Source organism: Lemur catta, chromosome 8, assembly GCF_020740605.2.
Source record: "Lemur catta isolate mLemCat1 chromosome 8, mLemCat1.pri, whole genome shotgun sequence".
Taxonomy (NCBI): Eukaryota; Metazoa; Chordata; class Mammalia; order Primates; family Lemuridae; genus Lemur; species Lemur catta.
This window is the reverse complement of record NC_059135.1, coordinates 58,992,474-59,013,422: the sequence shown is the minus strand read 5'-3', so window position 1 is coordinate 59,013,422 and position 20,949 is coordinate 58,992,474. Positions and strand designations below refer to the sequence as shown.

The following is a 20,949-nucleotide window of genomic DNA, read 5'->3' as shown; positions in this document are numbered from 1 at the left end:
TCTTTATATTTTTCCAAAAAAAAAAGATTTTTCTAAGAAAGTCACATTTTCTACAATACAGCACTAGCCGTTAACACAGAAGACTGCATGGGGAACTCACACTGATTTTGCAAAACTTACAATGTCTTCTTAGTTTCAATAGGAATATAAACCATATATTTATAAAATCTTTATTAAAATATACATTTAAAGTATATATTGTCTTTTTCATAAATTATTTACAAGGAGGTTTACTCAAATCTTCAAAACAACATAGAATATAACAAAAAAAAATTAACAGAGAACAATACATTTTAAATATATTTCCTAAAATAAACAACTAATACTCCTTAGAAAAGATACAGGATATTTAATTACCTAGATTTTAACAAAATATTCCTTATAGAAAAGGGTTATAGTCTTAATCACAGAGCCATCAAATCTGTAACTAATCAAGAGAGTCAAACAGAGCAGCTCTCATTCAACTTCTCCATTAGAAAACACGGATTTGACAGAGCACTTCTGTTTATATACAGCGGCACCCTCTGCTGGAGAAAGAAAGTATCTTCTATAACAAAGCATCAGCTCAAATCTATTTTGAACTGGAAGAACTCAAAAGTTAGATTCCTTTCATTTCTCACTTAACCAACACAGTTAAAATTATTTTCAAGGTCTTAAAGATGTGCGGGCCTTATCAAGTATATCTTTTCTGATTTTGGGGTAAGATGGATATGCTTCAAGAACCTGCAAAACAAACAAACAAAAAACCCATAAGAACTTGTAATTAATTACTGAGAACTAGGGAGCTACCAAACTTACTAGAAATGAGAATTATAGTTGAGATTTCATTCTTCTAATACTAGAAAAATTATAACATTTTTTAAATGTGACATCTTAAATGTAACATGATGACTCGTTTATATAACTAGTTAATTTGATGAGAACAATAGAATATGAATAACACATGTGGAAAATATACCAAATATAACTGCTTCCTTAATGAGTTGTAGAAAACAATTATGCATCAATTTAAAATATTTTTGTTATTTAGCTATTCATTCAGAATATTTAATAAACCTTTAGAGAGCGATTTTTAACCAGGAGCACACATCAGATTTACCTGAAATGATTTTAAGACACACACATTTCCAGGTCTACTGAGTGTAGGAGTGGGAAGATAGTAATCAAAAAAAAAAAAAAAAAAAAAACAAAAATCCTCCACAAATGATTTTAATGCATTACTAATGTAGAACCTTAACCTTAATGAGAAATACTGCTTTACACAGAGGCTCAGTAATCAATAGCAACTATTGAAGACAAGTATTTACCATAATGATGCTGACACATAACTTTCTGGGATAAGGTTTTGCAGAAGTCTTTTCTAAGGAGCTCTTCCGGAGCTCTCTGCAATGTTTAACATAATGCCTTATGTGGAATATCAATGGGACAATGTGTATACATAAAGAAACTGCAAATCCTAAAACTGCAGTTTAAATATTTGTTATTTTAGTTGGGGATCATTTAGTAGGGGATGAATTACAGAAGGTAATTAAATAACTTCCAAATTACAGAATCCCTTTTATTTCTAATTTATCAATCTGAATTTGCTAATAACCAGACTTAGACACATTCACAAGAACTTCTATTCAGGACAATTATCTGGAGAATCTATACTATCTTCAAATATCTAACTTGAAGATTAAGTTTTATTTAGTATGTTTCTCCCACTAGTCTTTGCTTTTAAGTTGACATAAACATTTTACTGTTGACCTTAAAGTAAAAATACATTTGATTTAGGTAAACTTTATTATTTTCTAAATCTTAAACATTGATAATGTTTGGAATATATTTGATAAGTCATTTAACTGAAATACTATATATCCTCTACTTCTATTCACACACATCTTCAGATTCTTAAAGTAGGAAATTGTACATCTGAAAAATTTTAAGAAATATAAATTTAAGTGTTTACCTGATGACATACGTCAATTGCATCCACATATTTTTTTGCTTTTAAGTAATTAAATGCCAGTTTGTATCCTGTTAAGAAAAAAAAAATCCCATAATGATCTAGTACTATTTATAGAGCACACTGCTACTATTACTTTTTCTTGCCTCCTCTTTTGTTTGTTTGCCCACTAGAGAACTTGTAAAGAAGGCTGGAGACTGCACTACCATAGAGAGAAGTGATGTGATAATGGAAGACAAGTGACATGAAAGAAGAGCAAGTGGAAAAACTAAAACGGGGCTGGAAAAAAGGACCACAGTGAACATACTGTTGGTTAGCAAACTGCCATTCCAAAAGTGTGGTTTCTGGAACTTATTAGAAAAGTCTCATTTATTTCAGGTTATAGTAAAAACTCAGCATAGGTCAGTAAATGACAATACAACCATCCATTTATATAGTACAGATTTATTTAGCAGCACTTAACACATCAGGCAAACTCATTCCTACAGTCATGAGGTTTACATTCTATTAGGAGAAAGAGAACATTATTTAATAATTGCATGAGTAAATGAAAAATTTCACAACTGAGATAATGCTATGAAAGAAAAATCCAAGCCAAGTGAGTTATAATAAAGAACCTGACTGGAGATAAGGAGGGTGTCAGGAGATGTCTGAAATCTGAAGGATGAGGAACAAACTAGGCCCCGGTGGGAATCATGGATACTTTCAGGCAGAGGGAGCAGCGTGTGTCAAGGCCAGTGGTAGGACACACAAGGGACCGAATCAACTCGGAATGCGTGGTGAGCAGACACAGCACGCAGGACAGCAACACAGATGTTCCACAGAAATGATCAGTAAGAATCATCACAATTACTGATATTGAAACGTCACACTTCAACTACTGACAATTAGAATGTTTTAAGACATTCATTAATGATTGTTGTTTCCCTATAGAACGCTATAAACATGAGAAAACTAAAGAGGAGACACGAAAAGTAATAGTAGCTGTGTACTCAGTAAACAATATATAACACAATGTAAATTAATATATCATTTTTGCCTCTCAGAAATAAGGAAATAAGAGTGCTGCTCTTGAGCTCTAATAAAGTACCAAAACAAAATTTAAAAATTTCAAACAATTTTTTTTAAATTGACAAATAATCATCATACATATTCATGGGGTACATGGTGATATCAAACAAATATTTGAAAAGAATTACTAACATGACCAGATCATAGTAACACATACACACTCAGGGACCACATAATGATGGTTCAGTCAACAATAGACCATATATACAATGGTGGTATTATAAGATTATAATACTGTATTTTTAATGTACATTTTCTATGATTAGATATGTTTACATATACAAATTAACAGTCTATAAAACATTGGAACTAGATGATGTTTCTAAATGCACAGGAGAAAAAGAAATGTCTCATGGTCAAATAATTGTGGGAAACATGGCCTCTCTGTGACATCTGCCACAATATACATTAGTACCCGGACAACTTGATTTAATGCAATGTGTTCCTAACTTAGATTTTTGAAATAGCAGAGGGTGAAGAGAGAGAAAGGGGCAGAATTAGACTAGATGTCATCTAAGGTGACCGAGGACAAGTGTGGACCTCAGGAAATTATACTTAACTATTAGTAGCTAACAATTTATTATGAAAGGTTGACAATGAAAGTTGGTTCTTACTGTATATTTTGTTCTAGAAAAATCAGATGTATTTAAATGAAGTTTACAAATACAATACAATTTTCCTTCAAATACTTAGAGAGTCTCATTTGCTAAACTCACCGACTGCTGGATTCATCTGATTGCCATGTTTCCATGCCATCTCATAGTTTAAGGCAGCGTCTGTATATGCTTGCTCTTTTTCCGTAATGTATCCCATATATTCATAAGCTTTGCAGCAAGACTGAAAAAAAAAAAAAAGGAAGATGTAGCAACAGACTGCATTTGATACTACTAAGATTTTATGGGATGTTTATGACTATAGAGGTCAATCATATTAACCCATTCAAATGGCACATAAAACAATGGTTTCCCACTTTGGCGATGCAATCAAATTATTTGTAGACTTAATAAATGATTCTGATGCCAAGTCTTTATCTCAAACCTACAGAATCAGAAATACACATCAGGTCATATGTATTATACACATACACATGTACACTATTTACTATGAATAACTTCAACACACACACAAACACAGAAGTAGGAGTATAATGAATTCCATGAACCCATAGCTTATCTTTAACAATTAAGTCATGACTAATACTGTTTCACCTCTACTCCATACACATGTCGTTCTATATTAATAGAAAACAATCCTCAGATACGGTATCATTTCATCCATAAATGTTAGTATGTATCTCTAAAAGACAGACTTTGTTTAAATATAACCACACTTTATCACACCTGAAATGTAACAATTCCTTAATAGCAACAAATATCCTGTCATTATTCGAATTTCAAATTGTCTCTCACTCACTCTATCTGTATCTATATATATGTTTTTTAGTTTATTAGAATGAAGATCCAAATAAGGCCCACACATTGTGACTGGCTGAAATGTCCCTCAAGTCTCTTTTGACCTAAAAGGTTTCTGCTCTGGCTGTCTTTTTTCTTGAAATTAAATGTAGTAGAAACAAGAATATCCTAGAGTTTCTCACAACCCAGTTCAGTTGACTGCATCCTTGTGGTGCATTCCTATGTCGCTGATATTTCCCCCAAATTGTAATTAGATCTAGAGGTTTGGATTTGATTTTGATTTGAGGGAAGAGGGTGGATCTGCTTAAAAGATTAGTGCCCTGATGAGCCACACTGAAGCTTGAGGCAAAAGGAAAAATGCATAATCCTGGATGCATGTTTTAATGTATTTTTTAATTTCAAGTTTTTTCCAGAACATTAATTTAAAAATATTGAAGAATTAAATAGTAGTACAAGTAGAATTAAAACATTATTTTAGGATTGAATATTTTATTTATACCTATATCAAATTTCTTATAATTTTATTTTCTTACTTTAATGGAAAAAATTTTATCACTAACATTTTTATGAAAACCATTAACCATTTAAAAAACATAAAAAGATGAATATAGAGACAACATTTTCCCTTTTGATGCAGTCTACAAAATAGCTTGGCGCAACACAGACCCTGTCTATTTAACATTTTGATATTTTGATTTCTTATTTCTTTTGATTTAAAAAATATTTCATTAAATTATTATTTATCCTGATGACTACATGTTTCACTTGTCTCACCCCACCCTTGGCCCTCCCACAGATGGTATGTTCTTCCATCAGGAAGCACAGAATGTCCATTCTCCCTCTTTTTGTGATGTTATAATCATACATAGATTTATTTACATTGAAAAATGGTGATATTCTATCAATCTTTCTTCATTTATTAGCTGAAAAATGTCTATAATGAGAAATGTCTCCTTATCTACTATTCGGTTACCTAATAGTATAGTTTGTAGAGAAAAGGCAGTATAAATGCTTTATTCTTTCCCTTTATTTGCCAGCTTTAGAAATAATACTAATAATTACTTAAAGCTAATTAATTAGTTTTTGGCTCCTGGGAGTATCTTCAGGTTGGCTTCTAAGACCCTGACACAACTCTAATCACCTTTGATAGCTTCTTTGTCATCCAGTATGACAAGATGGTCTAGTGTCATCTTGCACATTTCCTGCCCCAGATCTGGATGGCTTCCATTTTTTAAATTGAATAATTCAAGGTTCCTAAGCTTTAGTTACTGAATCTCATGCTTCCAATATCAACATGTCTAACCATGGGCCGAACAAAGTCTCTAAAGCAGCAATTATGTTCCACTATACAATGTATTGCTGTCAGCATTCTGGCAAACTGAAATTCTGTGTGCATCAAAACCTTAATTTTCATGCAATCTTGGTTAATCCTAGATTAGACATATAAGGATCAACTGAACAATTTAGATTTTCAAAGCCTATTAATGAGTATTCTCTGTTTTTCAAGGCCAATTTAACTTAAAATTGATATAACTGATCACTTAGAATAGTCTATAAATTGATAAATGGCTGGATCTTTTAGGTTTTTAAGTTTCTAAGAAAGCATCTTAATAGTACTAGACAATCATAACTCCTTTTTGAAAAACAAATGATCCATTTGTAATCTAAATTGCTCAATGAGAACAAAACAGATTTACTGTGACTAAGATTTTGAAGTAATTGGTATGAATCTGTGAAGATAAATATTGTAAAGTTTCAAGGCTGAGTGCAATTGTTTCTCAACAAGAAGTAATGCAAATTTTAACTTGAAAAAACTGTTATAATAAAACATCTTTTTTTTGGTGATTAAGCACCAAAATATTAGTAAAAAGCCTTAAATTCTAAGGACCTTAAGATTTTCAATTTTATATCTAAAGAAAAGGAAGGACTTTTTATTAAACAAATCAAATTAAAAGCTGAAAAGACTTTCCCTCACAAAATATATTATGCATAGTGGATTCTAATAATGTGGAAATGACATGCAGCTGCAGTAAATTCATCAAGAGTATTTCTTAATAGGAGGGACAGACGTCCGCAATTAATGTTGTTCTGCAATTTTCATTAGTTCTGGGATGAGATGGATAATCATAGGCAAATGCTTGACATTCCAAAAGCACGTTCCATTAAGTAGGGCATCACTACAGCTGAAACTTGAAACTGCATAAATCTCTTTTTTTTCACTTTCAAAGGCAAATGGCTTCTTACTTATTGTTAATGTTTCTTTCCTGACTGTGGTAAGAATAAACATTTAATTTTCAAAAACACACAGGAATGCTTTGAAATGGACCAACACCCTATAAGACCTATTATAGAAAGCTTATGAAACAAAAGTTAACAATTATTTTTTCCTCTTCAATCCCTTACTCTATTATGACGCAGGCATCGTTTTAATAGCTCTTCCGCCATGTCATATTTTGCTGATTGAATATAAATATCAGCAAGTAGCAGCCAACTCTTCTCAAACTCCTCAGCATCAATAGGATTCCAATTCATTTTTGCAATCCGCTTCAGCTGGTTTCTGGCTCTTGGAGTCTGTTTCAAGATCATATACGCTGTTGCCATTCCCAAGAGTGCTGGGATATGATCCTTCTGCAAGAAAATATAACTTTAGACCACTAGATACACAAATATAAATGTCTTTTGTTCGAAAGAAAAACTTGGAAAGCAGCAAATGCTACATCATATAAGAACTAGTCTGTGGATTCTCTTTTTAGCTCCATCACAGATAACTCTGATTATACCCATTATCTAACATATCAAGTGACCTCAAGCTACCATGAAGAAACTTGGTCAGGCACGGTGTGGTCAAGATAATTCAAGATAATGGCCCTAACTACACAATTACAATAATTAGTGGGAATCCATCTTTAATGGGATTGAAACAGCCACATATTAGTTTTGTGTAGAAACAGAAATAAAATTCTTTTTCAGTAAAATCCTTATTGAGCAGTTTGTATTTCAGATTTAACATTTGGATCTTTAGTTCTTTTACCTATCAAGGAGGAATAGAACAGTGATTTACCTGCAAATGACAATCCTTATCCATACTAACTCCTATTGCTCTTTCTTCCTCCCTTCTCCTTTTTTCCAAAAACCTCTTTTCCCAATAAAGTATGAACAATAAAGTGTTATAAATAAGGCATAGAATTAATTAATCACTTGGAAATTACATAAAATAAACTCATGCCTTAAAATACGCTTTTAGATTTGGAGTGTGCAGTTCCCTGAAAGGGTCTATAAAGCATGGCATTCTTTTAGATACAGTTCAAAGACAGAATATGTCACTGTGTGGAACCAACAGGTTAATAACAATTGGTATAAGATGGATGTCATCAGCAATCTATTCAGAAAACTAACGTACATAAGCAATAATCTGTACATCCCTGATTAAACTAGGGTGGTTCTTAAATTTCAGCAGAGAGATTATGATACTTTTATAAAGAGGCAGTCTTCAGCTTAAAATACAAATAAAGGGTGAGAAACTGTGACTTAGAAATTGTAATATCTTGACTATAATAAAGGTGCACTGTAAGATAGCAAATTTGGGTAACTAATAAGGAATATTGCAAAAGGAGAGCAGACTGGTAAAATGTTCAATGTCCAACCCTGATTATGGTTAAGTCAGAAATAACTCTGGAATAGAGAAGGGCAATTCATTAGAGCTTGATGAAAACGGCTTTTAGGATTTTAATAAAAACATCTTTGGCTCTAATTCTATGTCTATCAATAAACTTCTAATATGTAATTTGTTTTTCCTAGATAAGGAATGGCAAAACTATTTCATTTGAGTGCCAAATTGAACCAGTTGGTAATAGATTTTGAAGGCAGGTGTGGGATGTTATCAATTATTGAGCCTCACCCTCGCCATCACCCCCGACCCCAGGTGGGCTTGGAGAGGACAGAAAAGAGAGGTCAGCCAGGTCCCAGGACAGCCCACGAAGACAAGGGTCCTGTGCAAAGGTCTCATGCTACACATTTAAAATTAAGCTCTCTGATTTTAAAACTACACACCTTGAATTTGGTTAGAATGAATCAGTGCTTCACATCTTGATCACTCCTGAGTGAACTGAAGAATAGTTTTTAAAACTGCCAACCCTGAGTACTAACCCCTGCATTAGACCAGGATGTCTTTTTTCTGATGCAGACATCCCAAGACCTTCAGCCAGTTTCTCTTTCTCACTCTCAGTCTCTCTAAACCACAAGAACTTTAGATGGCAAAGGACAAGATGCAAGTGTGGACAGCATAGCTCTACTATAAACAACATACTCTTACAGTTCAAGGTAATGCGACGAAAGCAACACTTTAGTTTGGGCTTAATGTATCTTCCACCATTTCCTCCATGACCTCTTGTCATGTACCTCTTTTCAATCCCTCTGCATGACACACAGGGTTGTGAATGTATGCTATGCTTTTCTGCCCCCTGACTTTGCTCATACCTTTCCCTTGATGTAGAACACACTTTCTCCATTTCTGCCTGTGAAAATGCAATTTATCTTGGTTCTTGATTCAAATCATACCTGTTTCTTAAATCATACCTCTTCTACAAAAGAGCCTCCCAACTCTCCTTATATTGTTTCCTACAGTATTTTTACAATATTTGCAATTCTAGGACAGAATGTAATACATTTTGCCTTGTATTACAGTCATTTTAGTAAGTATGCTCGTCTCCTCTTCTGCAGACTATGTGAAACTTGAAAAACGGGACCATACATTATTTATCTTTGTGATTTCCACTATGCTTAGCTCCCACTGGCTGCTTAATAAATATTCATTATATTGAATATATGTGGCCTATGAGTTAAAAGAAAAAAAAAGTGAGATAAAATTCGATGGTTATGAAACTTTAGCTCATACATAATTATCATTTGAATAATATGGTTAGTAAACAGACTTGAAGACAGTATATTACTAACCACATACGTAAAGATGATTAAAAAAAAATAAAGCAGTCTTAACACAGAAAACTGGCATAGTCTTTCTAGGAAATAGCTGTAATGTCATTCACTGCTCTTGGCTTTTCTCTCCCTTAAACTTCACAGTAGGAATAATACTCAAAATAAACTCTTCCTTTGTTATGTGATAGAATACCACTTCAGAACATGCATTAGCTATGACACCTCATTTGCGATTGTATTCCCTCACATTCTTAGAGATTTTCTTAGACTTACGTGATTGTCCTACTTCTGCACTCCCTGCATTTAGCAGCTGTCATCCATCTGCTGCACAAGGCCAATTCAACAGAGCATGACCCTTGAGAACATCACCGCAAGGTCTGCAGGAAGGCTCTGCTCTAGGAGGTGACTGCTGCTGACACTACCTTGCTGTTTTGTTCCAAGTGTGGCTTACCGTGGTTATAAAGCTGCTATCTAGGATACTGGCACCCAAACCCCTGACATCTGAATCTCCTCCAGGGTCGTGGCAGGTGGGACGAAAAGGATTACTTTAGAGGGTTTTGGCTGGTTTACAGCTACCACTGTGACCTCTGAACCACAACAAAACACAGCAAAATTCTCTATGTCTTCTGAGAACACAAAATTATGAGTTTTCGGTGGCCTATAGCTGCGGTCCCGAACCTCTGGGGTGCGGATGGTACTGGTTGGTGGCTTGTTAGGAACTGGGCCACACAGCAGGAGGGGAGCAGCAGGCTAGAGGGCTTCATCTGTATTCACGGTCACTCCCCATCACTCACATCACCACCTGAGCTCCGCCTCCTGTCAGATCAGTGGTGGCACTAGATTCTCAAAGGAGCACAAACCCCACTGTAAACTGCGCACATGAAGGACCTAGGTTGCACGCTCCTTATGAGAATCCAATGCCTGATGAACTGAGGTGGAGCTGAGGCGGTGATGCTAGCACTGGGGAGTGGCTGCAAATACAGATTATCATTAGCAGAGAGGTTTCTAAAATTATTTCATTATATATTATGATGTAATAATAATAGAAACAAAGTGTACAATAAACACAATGTGCTTGAATCATCCTGAAACCATTCCCCCATCCCAGCCCACCCCACCTCACCAGTCCATGGAAAAATCGTCTTTCATGAAACTGGTCTCTGGTGTCAAAAAGGTTGGGGACCGCTAGCCTACAGCATTGTTAAGTGGAAGAACCAACATGAAATCCAATAAGCAGGCTTAGAACTAGCTGTTACCAACTGCTGATGTGGAGGGTATCTAGAAATCCTTTCTTAATATCAATTAATTAAAGAAATACAACACTGTGTTAGGAAAGAAAAACAGAACACCCAGAGAGTGAGAAAGGAAGTAGATTTGAGTGGAGTGAAAACGGAAGAAAGCCTTTGATTTTGTAAGAATACTACTACTAAAATAATAATAATAAAAAGATTGCAGGAGATTATGTCAGTATTACTGTACATAAAGAACAATGTCACTATGTGCATGATCAAGTTATAAGTTGTCAGTATGGATCTCATTTAGCCCTAGAGCTGGAAAAATTCTATATTCACATATGTGAAAAGGTGAGATATCAAGGCAGCCCAGTTGTTTATTTTCACTTAGTAAATTAACCTGGGCTATATCCACGACACAAAAATTCTCCAGAGGATAAAGCCATTTCCTTGAGAATTAACTTAGACACTTTTGAAGAATTCCTTTTCCCTAGAATTTAGTAGAGATAAATGTATCAACAACATTTCAAAAAATAACAGTGTCTCTTCTGGAAACAAAGGAACATTGTGTAAAATTACATCAAACTATACATTAATTTTTAATTAGAGTAACTAAGTTAATTTTTAGAAAATAAACAACTAATCAAATATATATTTCTGTACTACCAAAGAAAGATAAAATGAAGTTGAAAAAGAAAATCTACTAACCTCAGATGTTGCTATTTCGGTGAAGGTATTTAATGCTTGCTCAACATTAGATTTCTGTTTGGTAGCCATTAGGCAACAGTTTTCCATTATGCGAAGCTGTATGTGACCCTGAACGGTCTGAGGTTTTAGTTCTTTAAGGAGTTTTTCTGCTGTTCTCACTGCTAATTGCACGGACTCTTGCTTCTCAGATGAATTACTGTATACAATTAAAAATAAATCACATATGTCTATTACTCATGATATAATTCATGGAGATTGGAATCAAAGATTTAGGGTACACCAGTTTCTCTTTTTGTTACTCATTTAAAAGTAATCCTTTGTGAAGAATGTCACTCATTCTCTTCTAATACAAAGCGAAGGATAGTTACAATGCATTTTTAAACAAAATAATATAGCCTTCAATATACCATTAAACATTAATTCACTTTATAATGAAGTAAAAAATCAGACAACATCTACATTTGGTAATGTGTTCATTTCAGCCAATATAAAACTAGAATGCAAGTAAAATCATAAAATTATCAAATGGTGTATCTATTCATAAAGCAAAAGGAAAGAAAAGGAGGAGGAAGACATGCCAAGCACTGCATGATTTCATTCTATCTACATTGAACCCACTTTATGTATGGGAAAACTGAGGTTCAAACAGCTGCAGTAATTTGCCAAAGGTCACACGGCTAATAAATGGTAAACTTGGGATTTGAATCTTAAGTTTGTCAGACATATAAATCTACTCTACCTTCCTCACCATGTTGCCTATTAGATTCTCAGAACAGAAATTATACCTCAAAATATAAACTTCAAGTATAATTTGAATAATTAATAGCAATTTCCATATTTTTTATACACACACATATATAAATCAATTAATACTTTAATAAAAGGAAGTGAAACTCTCAAAGTCCAGTCACTAAATCCATTGGTCTTTTTCTTAGGCCTTATGCTTTTTATCTTCCCTAAAACAATTTCACACTGTTGGCTATGTTCTCAAAGTTCCTCTCCTTTGACTTCTGTAACACCGTATAGCTTTGGTTCTTTTTCCACCACACTGATTGCCCTTTTCTTACTGTTCTTCCTCCTCCAGAGCCCTTAAATATTATCATGTCCAAAATTTCGTTCTTAGACTTCTGTTACTACCTTCTACTTGCAAAGAGGCCATTTATAGAGTTGCAACTATCCACATTGTGCAGATGTCTCCCAAATCTCTATGTCCAGCTGTGACCTCCCTTCTGAATTCTAGTTTAGTATTTCAAATTGCTTGCAGAAGACTTCCACTTAGATGGCCTATATTTCCATAACAGTATGCTACCTCAAACTTCCCAAAATAAACATAAAATATGCATGCCACTTCCCTGCTGTAAAGCTTTCAGTGGTCTCTGTAATCCAAGACTTAAAATCTGTCATTGAAACCCCTCAGCAATCTAGTTCTAATTTTTTCCCACTCGTCCATGCACCTTGCCCTGACTACTATATATTATGTATTGTTATGATTCCTGTGAACTCCTACAATACTTAATATCCATTCCTGTTTTGTTGCAGCTTGAACAGTTTCAGGTATTGTCTTGCCTCCAAGGTAAATTACATGCTCCTGAAAAGAGAAACTACCTCTTATATGCTCTTTATATCTTTAAACATGCCCCACCATGCCTTGCCCAGTACTGAGGACAAGCAACAAATGCAGGCTGATATTATAGAAATAACCATTTGCTCGCAGTCTACCACAGTGACTAGCAGGAGCTTTGAGGTCAGGTAGAACTCAGTCCAAATCTTGCCTCCATCATCACTATCCCATCAGACTAGCTGACTCAGCTTACTTTATAATACTGTTGTAGAAAACAAATGAGATAGTGAATATAAAATACAGAGCACAGAGTTTGGTATGTAACCACCATTTGTTCAGCAGTTACTGTCATTATGTAGATAAGTTGTGCCATAGTTGTCACATTCTACAATTTATCTAACTTTCAACAGAATAATTAGGGGAGTGACTTCATAACATGTCTTTTCTGATTTAGGAGGCCTCTTAACAGCATTTCATACCTGTTTCAGAGAATAGTAATTTTAGCTAAGATTTAGTCATCTGACCTTTCGTTATTGCCATCCTAGAATTTAGTTGTTTTTTGTAAAGTATCCCTGATTATTATAACCAACAAGTATTTTTTTAAAAAGGGACAGTGTGTCAAACAGTACTCACCCCAGGTCTCCATCCAGGTTTTCAAATACCTCACCTCCAATGGTTTCGTTATCTGGATTCAAACAGATTTCTATCATATTATAAAGGGCATTTTGGCCCCAGTCACTATCTTTCCGAGCTTTATTGAAATGTCGAAGGGCATCATTTGGTTCTCCAGTGTACCTTGTTAGATGTTTAAAAAAATTATTTCAATCACTGACTACAAAATTTATACTGGTTTATAATCTGTTTGGTAAATAAAACTAATAACATACTTTAATGTATAGATATTTTTGACTACAAAGAATAGCTTATTCTATTTGATTTACAATGAGAAAAAAAAAACTTATATAGGATTTATTTGCCAACAGATTTACCAAAGATATAGTCCTTTACAGTACTGAAATCCTGGCTCCAATTTTGCTCTGGTGTTACATTTCTCAGCCATTAAGAAAAATCTTGGAATGTCCTCAAGTTTTCCACATCTTCTTAGGAGATCAATCAAACGAGATAATGTCATATAATTATCTAGAAACAAATAATACTTCAGATATGGGCAATGCTTTGTATCTTTTGCTTTGATGGTTATAATTCTATTTCATTAAAGTATGATTTATTTCAAATGAAGTATAATTTGAATATAAGTGAAGGAATGGCCAACTTCATGATCACTAAATGATATAGGCCGGGCTGGGCTGATCATAGTGAAATAAGGTTCTAAACAGGCAAATCTAGAAAAATGTACAATTGTTGTAACTTACTTTTAATTGTTCAGTTGTTCTAGAAACAGTCTCTACCTAAGTAATCTAGACTCTAACTCTGTAATGCAGAAGAACTGACTTGATTGCAGAGGGCAAGTCTCTGTTTATCTAAGACCCTCTTTCCCACTTACTGCAGCTTAGAAGAGGGTGAGCACAGTGCACTTTGACAATAATGTTTGGAGTGGGCAGTAAAAAATTATATTCCAGACTTTCTTTAATATGTGTATATACCTAACATACAGACACTAGCTTACCATATTATAACCTTAACATGTTAGTCTCAGTACTTTAATCTTATTTCACTTTCTTCTAAGGAAAAAGAATTAACTCAGCCCTTTGGTTTCAGGTATAATTTCCTGGTAGGTTCCTAGAACACATTGTCCCAATTCTGTCCAGTTCTCTCTTGTCACTAACATACTAAGTTTTGAGAATAATTTAATACATATTTTTTACAATTATAAAAGTAATATATGGATACTTTAAAAAGCAAGAAAAAACACAAAAATATAAAGAAGGAAAAACTCACTCATCTTTCCATCTAGAGATTACCACACTTTGGTATGCTTTCTTTCCTGTATTTATGAGCAAAAACCAATTCACACATACTTAAATATAAACAAATACATATTTTTGCTTACATTGACACAAAATTAATCTTTGGTTCCAGTGTATACAACACTGGAGTCACAATGGAGTTTTGACTTAGATTCAACATTACACAGTATATATTTTCTAGTTGTCATTCAATAGTTTTCCAAGACATGATTTTAATGGCTGCATAATAATCTATTTTAGTGATGAATCACATTTTATTTATTTCTCTATAGTTGCATTTTTTTGGTATTTGGCACCAAAACTTTAATTAGCACAGGACTAGGGATTTGTAGGCGATTTGTAAAAATCTTTACATTAGCTATTCTGATCACTTTTTTAGGATTAAAATACACGAACAAAAAAAACCCATTTTAAAGCAATTTTCCTTGATTTCATTTTCCAAGAAAAGAGATAATACCATATGATTCAGCAATTCCACTTTTGGGTATATACCCCCAAAGAATTAAAAGCACGGGCTCAAACATATTTGTACACCAATGTTCATAGTAGCATCATTCACAATAACCAAAAAGTGCAAAGAGCCCAAATGTCCATCAACGGGTAAATGGATAATCAAAATGTGGTATATCATACAAAAATATTATTCAGTCTTAAAAAAGGAAGAAAATTACGATTTGTCCTATAACATGAACTTTGAAGACATTTTAGTAAGTGAAATAAGCCAGACACAAAAGGACAAATGCTGTGTGATACCACTTATATGAGGTACCTAACAATAGACAAATTCATACAGTTGGAAAGTAGAATGGTGGTTGACAGGGGCGAGAGGGGAGGGGAAAGGGGGGGGTCAGTGTACAGAGTTACAGTTTGGAATGATGAAAAACTTTTGGAAATGGATAATGGCGATGGCTTAGACAACAATGTGAATGCACTTAATGCCAGTGAACTACACACTTAAAAATGGTCAAGATGATAAATTTTATATATATTTTACCACAATAAAAATATTATTTTAAAAAAGAACCTCTGGAGGCTTTGCATCTACTCAATTACATGATGTCAGAATCATACAGGTTGACAGTATCATCATTTGTCCTCCCTGACAAAAATCTTGAGTCTAGAAATTTTTTCTTCTTGGCTTTTAGCATCACTAAAAAGCGGAGCATGATAAGAATATGTTTTCATGAGAATTCAAATATTGGTCTTGTCCTTTAGCAATGTGAATTCAAGCAAATTACTCAAATTCTCTGAGTCTAAGATTATTTTGTAAAATAGGATTATAATATTGACCCTAAGAGTATTATGCAAATCAAGTAAAATAAAGTAAAATATAAATGTCATTAGCAATATTTATACCTCCAAAAGGTCTTGATAAGAAATAGGATGACTACCCCAAAATAAAGCTGCAGCACATAGAAGATGTATTGGATTAACCAGGAACTAAAGGTTAAATTTTCTATCCAAAACTTTTTTTATGGTATTACCAATAACGTGTAATGTATGATAACGCTAGTATTATCTTAAGTCAACATTGGGAAGCCAGTTTTTTGAATAATTCTCCCTTACAATACTACTGAAAAATATTCTTTATTATTTTAAGTTATAATTACCACTGGTAGATTAAATTAAATTTACTTGTCTTTTGGTTTACCATGGAATTGGACAGAAGGCAAATTTCTACACTTAAGAAATCCATTAAAAACTTAAATGTATTACCCTCTAAAAAATTTGGCTGGTCCATCTTTATTGATGGAGAGTGGGAAGATATACAAATAATTATAGTGTGATGTGATATTGTATGCAATGCTATGGAATTACAAAACAAAGAATTCCTCCTAACTTTTCCTGGGAGTCAGGAGAAGTTTCACATAGGAGCCGAACTTTGAGCAGCCTCAAGAGTAGGAAGAAGATCTTGCTAGACAGTCAAAGACTCTCCAAGTAGCAGACAGCACATGCAAGGACAGAGGCAGAGAAGAGCATGGGGAGTACTGAGATTATTAAAGTGGAGGAATAGGGATAAGAAACATGAATACATGGAAAATTTGGGGCCATATCATTATTAAAATAATGCAATGATTTTAGACTTTACCTTGAAGCACTATCCTAAATTTTGAGCAAAAGGATAGCTTTTGATTTTTAGAATTGACAGTATAGATAGTCCAATGATAGCCAGGAGCAGCAAGAGCCTAGACACTAGAAGATTTGCTGGGAAACTGTACTAGTTCACATGAGAGGTGATAAGGATCTTAATTAGAGCAGTGAGCTAGGATGAGATAGACCGGATGTTTTAGTTAGCTATCAAGCAAAGAGAATGGATGGGACATGTTAACCAATTAGTATGAAGAAAGGGGAAAACTCAAGATGATTTGGAGATTTTGAGAGAGCAAAGGAGCAATCTGTCAAGAGAGCAGTAATCAGATTTATAACAGGCATTTTTCAACTAGCTAGGTTAAGTCAAATTGGACAGTACATTTCTGAAATAAACTAGAGCCTTAATCTACACCATAAGATGTTACTGAGGATGCCCCATAATGCACACATAAAATGAGTGTAAATGCATTTGTTTTAGAATAATTCTGAAAAACAGATACATAAAGTCTTACTAGGAATAAGGCATACAACACAAGATTAAAAATGTAAAATATCACATAGACAATAAAAATTTACTTAAAGTTTTGTATTTTTAAATGACTTGGTATTTCAGTCACTTATTGATCCATTCAACCAATAAACATTTACCTTGCATTATATATGTGTCTTGCATTGTGTGTGATATTGGGAATATATAAGACCATTATGATATGATCCTTGAATTTGAGGAATTTGCAGTATAATGGAGAAGACAAATATGTATATAAATATTTTCAGCAAAATACTGTAAGTGATAAAGAGGTCTGGACAAAGTAACCCAATATTAGGGTTACCAACTCATCCCAGGCAAAACTTTCTTTTAGCATGGGGAGTCCTGCCTCTGGGAAACCCTCAGGGCCAGGAAAACTAGGGTAGATGGCAGGTCATAGAACTAGCATCACATAAGACATTTTCTAATGTAGGTGGTGGCAGTGGGATACAGGTTTGCTACCCGCTCCCCCACAAGGTGGATATATTTTAGACTGTGTCAGGAAAGACAGAGAGAAGGGATGACGTAAAGTGCATTACAGGCAAAAGGAAAACATCCACACAAAGACTTGGAGGTGTGGTAGTATGTCATTTGGTATTGTTATAGTACAAGATCCTCATACAGAATTTATAAACAATTGATTTTATATTTGCTTATAAATAGTCCAAAGCAGACAGTCTTTGGACTAAGCCAATTTAACTATTATTTGGAAAAATTGCTTGTGCCAAATAATAGAAACTTCGGTGAGACAAAACTCACATGAAAAATGAAGCCTTCTTCACATCATAAAATACTATAATGTGTGACAATATTGCCAAGAATGGCTTAAAAACAAGGTTAGATCATTGTCTCAAAAAGGGAAGGCTGTGAAATGGGAACAGCTTGAGATAGAATGAACATATTATGTGTATTACCTTTAAATGGTAGCTGAGAGAAAGAGAACAGGACAAAACAGAGTCTGGAACTCAAGGTAGAAATGTCAGGAAAAAAAAATGACATAGAAAACAAGAGTAGGTTTGGGCACTGTGGGTGGGGAGATGGGCCCATGTTCTGGTCTCACAGTGAGTGGGAGAGGTAAGATGGACAAGTACAAACAAAGGAAATGGCCTATAGTGTTCAAAGGTGAAAAAAATTTTTAAAAGCTAATAAAAATAATAAAGAGAAATTAAAATGTTGATATTACTATTATAAAAACAGATCATATTTTTTCCTTTCAGTCTTTGCCCCAACTGAGGATATTTTATTTGTAAGTGCAAAGTGATGTTCTCTAAATTTAATTTTTTTTCATTAAAACCATTAGTAAATGTAACATGTAGAGTATATCTGGTTCTTGAGTTGGCCTGCTTTTTAAGTATAGCCAACTCTGTGTCTATGTTGCTCTAACCGGGCAGTTCTGACAGACTATGGCACCATCCTGAGGTGAAGGCACCAGAGTTTAGAACTGACACAGTTCCAGGACTTTCTCCTGCAATTTCAAACTCTTTTTTTTTTTTTTTTTGAGACAGAGTCTCACTCTGTAGCCCAGGCTAGAGTGCAATGGTGTCATCATAGCTCACTGTAACCTCAAATTCTTGGGCTCAAGCAATCCTCCTGCCTCAGTCTCCCGAGTAGCTGGGACTACAGGCATGCGCCACCATGCCCAGCTAATTTTTGTATTTTTTGTAGAGACAGGGTTTTGATACGTTGCTCAGGCTGGTCTTGAACTCCTGTCCTAGCCTCAAGCGATTATCCCACCTCAGCCTCCCAAAGTGCTAGGATTATAGGTGTGAGTCACTATTTTTAGTAACACAGGTAAGTAACACACAGTTATCTGTTGTTCAAACACTTCTCCCCTTCCTTCCTCTTTTCCTCTTCCCTCTCCTCCCTCCCTGCTTCTCTTCCTTCCTTTTCTCTCCCCACTGTTTTTTCCATCCAATGTTTGATGGTACCAACTCAGCCAGATACTGCTCTAAATTCTGGGAACACAGCAGTGAAGACAAGGCTTCTGGCCACCTGATGCTTCTGTTCTGTGATTTATAGTTTTGTGGCTTTGTTTCCCAAGGGCTATACAAAAAGCAAACAAACTAAGAAACTAAAAAAATCAACCCCCCAAAAACCAACCAAACAAACAAAAAACAGGATAAAAATGAAGAGCAGTAACTAGTGTTATTTGATATAGGATAGTTGGGGAAGGGCACTCTAAGGAAGAAGCCACACTGGAGCAAAGACTTGAATGATAATGAAGCAACAGCCACATGAATATTTGGAAAGTACATATGCCAGGAAGTGGAAACAGCAGGAAGGCTTGAAAGGCTTAAGGCAATAATCAATTTGGGCTGTGCCTACCTAATTTCTATTGTCCCTTTCTTCATTATCAGAATTCTGATTTTATTCTACGTGGCACTCAGTTCAGCTAAAAGATAACATTTCCCACCTTCCTTTGCAGCCATGGAGGTGATTCTGGCAAGAGATTTTAAAAGAGAAAAAGATGACTCACTGGGAGGTATTCTCTTTATCCCAGCTCCACACTCACCTCCCCAACCTAGGCCCTGGAACATCAATGCCTAGCACTGCAGTGGTCATCGTGGACCACCAGGCGATACTTAGAATGGAAGTCAAGCTAATGGTGATGGAACAAAAAGACAGAAGGGCTGAGGTTTCCTGATGATACTATGGAACCTCCATCCCATTCCCGATGTAGTCTAGTTTTGGATTTCTTTTACAGAAGAGGAAAATGAGAGCCATGCTTTTGTAGGCTATAATTTTGGGGGAATTTCTACTACTTTCAGATGAAAGCATTTCTAAACTATTTGCAGGCAAGGAATGGAAACAGAGATGAGTTACGAGGATGTTGCAATAATCCATGTGAAAGGTGATGACAGCTTAGGCCAGGGTGGTAATAGCAGAAGTGGTAAAAAGTGATGGAATTCTAGATATACTGTGAAGGTAGCACCAACAAGGATCTGCTGATGGACTGGCCATGATATATGAGAGAAAGATGAGACAAAGGTAACTATGAGGTCTGAGACCTGAGTAGTGATGCCATTCACTGAGACAAGGAGTGGAGGTCGAGTAAATTTAGAGGGAAAGAAAAGGATCAAGTGTTCTATTTTGGACATATTACCTTTGACATCCTCCTAGACATGTGAGTGGGAATGCAAATAGGCAGAGGTGTCTAAAAGTCAGGGCTGGGGATGAATGTTTGAGACACATTGGCACATACATGGGATATAAAGCCAGGGATCTGGATAGAGTCACGTAGGACGTGACTGTATCAAAGAGAAGAAAGTTTGGGGACTGAGGCCCGGAGGGTCCTGATATTTAAAGGTCATAAAGAGAAGAGGCTCTAACAAAGGAGACAGAAACAGCAGGCAACTGGGGGAAGAATAACCAAGTGAAACCAGCAACCCAGAGACAAATGACAAAACTGTTCATGATGGAGGGGAATGAATTGTGCCAAATACGGTGACAGGTCAGGTAAGCAGAGAATTGAGACTGAACACTGGCTCTGGTGGCACGGAGGTCACCAGCCACCCTGTAGAAGCGATTTCCCTG

General features: G+C 35.0%; 1 protein-coding gene across 1 annotated transcript in view; it reads right to left on the bottom strand.

Moving 5' to 3' along the window:
• Nucleotides 1-273: 273 nt before the first annotated feature.
• The window catches only part of TTC21B (tetratricopeptide repeat domain 21B), a 67,566-nt gene continuing 46,890 nt past the window's right edge, over nt 274-20,949 (bottom strand). The window contains exons 23-29 of the mRNA XM_045559363.1: nt 13,857-14,007; nt 13,501-13,662; nt 11,307-11,502; nt 6,835-7,059; nt 3,736-3,856; nt 1,952-2,019; nt 274-723 (exon numbers count right to left, since the gene is read on the bottom strand). Coding sequence (XP_045415319.1) covers nt 646-723; nt 1,952-2,019; nt 3,736-3,856; nt 6,835-7,059; nt 11,307-11,502; nt 13,501-13,662; nt 13,857-14,007 — 1,001 coding nt within the window. The 3' untranslated portion in view covers nt 274-645. The remainder of the gene's footprint in view (nt 724-1,951; nt 2,020-3,735; nt 3,857-6,834; nt 7,060-11,306; nt 11,503-13,500; nt 13,663-13,856; nt 14,008-20,949) is intronic.